The 3,635-nt window shown below is 31.0% G+C and overlaps 1 protein-coding gene across 1 annotated transcript in view; it reads left to right on the top strand.

The window, feature by feature from the left end:
- LOC111629988 (anaphase-promoting complex subunit 15-like) overlaps positions 1 to 3,635 on the top strand; it is a 9,653-nt gene that overhangs the window by 3,335 nt on the left and 2,683 nt on the right. The window contains exon 3 of the mRNA XM_023373969.1: positions 2,022 to 2,144. Coding sequence (XP_023229737.1) covers positions 2,022 to 2,144 — 123 coding nt within the window. The remainder of the gene's footprint in view (positions 1 to 2,021; positions 2,145 to 3,635) is intronic.

Here is a 3,635-nt window from a genome sequence, read left to right as displayed (position 1 = left end):
AAAAACTAATTGGGAACCACTGCTCTACTATATAGCAGTTTTTTCTTTGTCTCTCAACAAGCACGACATAATGAGGGGCCTTATAGGTCCTTAAAAGTGGCGTTTTAGGTGCTTAAAATAAGCTCTTAAATTGTGTCGTTTAGGCTTTATAAACAAAAAATAGGCAGTCAAAATTTGCACAATGAACAATTAATGTACTTATCAGGACAATGAATTTTTTTATTTAGATATGTATTCCAAAAAAGAAATGCACATATTCAGAATGATGCAAACACAAAAGTAGACAAACAATTATCTTTACATTTTTTATTTGCTCTGTTTCCCATAGTTAGCTTCATAATATATTACAAGCACTTTTTCCAAATTTTCAATAGAAAAGTTGCAACTTTTGTCACCGAGAATTAATTTATGTGCAGAGAAAGAGCATATAATCCGTAGACATGTTCCATATCTACTGAAGATAACAAACAATATAACCTTGGAAGAAGATGAACTGGGAATTCACTTTTGCTCTTTTTTCTTGTCAAAATATCAGCCACAATAAACAAGCACTTTAATCCAAGTCTCTTTTGAAGCACTACTTTCAACTCTTTCTTCACTTTTTTTGCAGCAGTGCCTGGTGCATCACAAAGTTTCTGGTTTGCTCTGTTGAGGAGATCAATTTGTTTATATGTAGGTTTCCCACTACTTTCAAGAGTAGTAGTAGTATCTGCAATGAATGTGAAATAACACTCAATGTACATCAACTTGTTCTGAACATAAATGTCATTCAAAATTTTCTTGGCTTTAGTTACACTTAAGAATTAAAGTAAACCTTTGCGGAAAATGAAATGAAAAATTAATAAAAACTTTTTAAAAAGTATGAAAACAGACTAAACTTTGTGTTCTAAGCAAAAATAGGCAGCAATGTCAAAATAAGTATTTTTAGGCATTATAAAATACCATTGTTTCGATCTAAATGTTCATGAAAAGTGTTCATACGAAATCTTATCCATGTATATGCCAAGGAAAAAAATAGGCATTTGCCTAAAATCCGCTGTCTAGTGATAAATACTTAAGAATTTTAATTCTCATTTTTCTTATCAACAATATGATCACTGAATAAGATATTTTCTTTATTATACTGCTTAATTAATAAAATTACAATACAGTGGTACCTCAGGATACGAAATTAATCCGTTACGAAACTGAGATCGTATCATGAAAATGTCGTAAGGTGGATCATCTTTTCCCATACGATTACATGTAAAACCAAATAATTCGTTCCAACGCGAAAAACACACTCAAATTAAAGCCAAGTAATACATTAAAAAAAATAACTGTAGTAAGAAAAACAAATGAAAAATGCAAACTAATGTAATGTCGTATGGTGAGTTTTTGTTCATATCGTGGAGCAAAAATATGTTCGAATTTCATGTCGTATCCTGAAAATTTCATATGCTGGGGCGTTCGTAACCTGAGGTACCACTGTAATGTAATTTTCTTTCATTGCATTTTAGTGATTCATTTCCAGTTATGATTTTTGAAACCCTTCTAAAGTTACTAGTAGCCCCCTAGTGGACGTTCTTTACAAATTCCCACGAGGCATGGTTCCTTTGACTTTTTTGTTCCTAACAATATGCTCTGCAGTTCTGTTAAAGTCCCAATTGCGTCATGTGGATCTAGATTTCTACCTATTAAACATTCTATAAATACTTTAAAATAGTTTAATTTGTTTATTTACTTTCGCTTATAAACCTCGATTTTAAATGTATCCACTATTTTTTCAACAAATTTCCCATCAGTCAATGCACAATGCTCACTCAACGATGTTGTAAACATGTGGCGCAAGGTTAATCAAGGCATATAATAATTATTTATACCAGTCCGTGGTATAAATAATAAATTCCTATTACAAATAAAAATAATTTATTGTTAAGTTAAAATCATCGCTAGGGCGCCCTTAGTGGGCGTTTTAGACAATGGATACCATTACAGACGCAACAATAGTTTATATATATAAGATTTACATCAATTTTCAGCATTTCGATGATGACGAAGACGAAGAAGAAGATGATGACAATGACGACGATGAAAGTGAAAGCAACGAGGATGACGATGAGGAGTTAGATGGAGATGATATGAACTATGATCAAGATTCTCCAGTTAGTATAGTACTTATTTATAAACCTTATTTTATGTATAGACTACTTGTAATACTAAATTTAAAAATTATTTTATAGAATTAACATGCTTTGCAGATTTGGCAATTAAAATATTGTTCTTAGTTTTGTTAGATTGTCATGTCACAAGTTGAATTTGAGTATGTGCATGTTTCTGTTTACTAGAATATAATAGGGATCATTTGGAAGAATGCAGCATAGCCACTGTTTGTGGTATTGTGAAAATTAATGAAAGTAATAAGCATTAATGAATATCAGTCTTAGAAATATAGATAATGATATATTTGTATAACAGCTTGTTGTTTTCATTATAACAAGACTTGTTTAATTACATCCATTTAAAATGATACTTTTGTTAGTATGATATACATGATATATATTGTTTTTCAAAAGGAATGCTACCAGTTTAAATTGAAATTATTATCTGAGAAAGTCATAATGTAGATTAAAACTTTGAAAACCAACCAAGTTTTCCACTGGCTTGTTACAATTTTTCAATGTGTGAACCTCATGTCATACACACATATCCAACCAATACAGGTATACCTCGCCTTACGTCGGTAATTGGTTCCAGGAGAACGACTTAAGTCGAAAAACGACATAAGTTAATTTACTTGTCTCCGAATCTATTTGCCACTAGGCTAAACCATAAATAACCAATTCCCGTTCTGTATTTTATCTATTAATGCATTTTTAATAATATATGGTTAATAAGGATCTATTTTAAGCTTACAAACAAATAAATTTTAGTTTTTAATATAGTACAGAACAAANTTTGCAGCAGTGCCTGGTGCATCACAAAGTTTCTGGTTTGCTCTGTTGAGGAGATCAATTTGTTTATATGTAGGTTTCCCACTACTTTCAAGAGTAGTAGTAGTACAGTGGTACCTCAGGATACGAAATTAATCCGTTCCGACACTGAGATCGTATCATGAAAATGTCTTAAGGAGAATCATTTTTCCCCATAGGATTACATGTAAAACCAAATAATTTGTTCTAACACGAAAAACACACTGAAATTAAAGCTAAGTAATACATTAAAAAAAAGTATAGTAAGGAAAACACTGAAAAATGCGTTTTGTAGTTGTAAATGTATAAATAATCGTAACAGAATAATAATTGATTAAAAAAAAATGTAGTTTTATTTGCACTTTACCTTTGAGGATAGACGACGGTGGAGGTGTAAATTGGTGGAGGGAGAAGGGAAATGATACTAAAACTTAACTTACATAACATAATGTAACAATAACTTAAAAATAACTTAGAAAAGATTTTAAAAATTAGTGTTGTTTTATTTTTTATTTTTATCCACTGCTTGTTGCTTTCTTTCCTTCACTTCTATTAGCATTTTCACTGGATAGAGGTCGCTCGGTAAAATATCTATCCAAAGAGGTTTGGCTTTGCCTACTTTTTAAAATGTTTCTAAAATGACTTAGGCAAATGTCATTACTCCGAGCAGCAATACGGCCAGTG

This window comes from Centruroides sculpturatus, unplaced genomic scaffold, assembly GCF_000671375.1.
Source record: "Centruroides sculpturatus isolate CEXI.00-Female unplaced genomic scaffold, Cexi_2.0 scaffold656, whole genome shotgun sequence".
Classification (NCBI taxonomy): Eukaryota; Metazoa; Arthropoda; class Arachnida; order Scorpiones; family Buthidae; genus Centruroides; species Centruroides sculpturatus.
The sequence above is the reverse complement of the archived record's forward strand: the minus strand, read 5'-3'. Positions and strand labels throughout refer to the sequence as shown.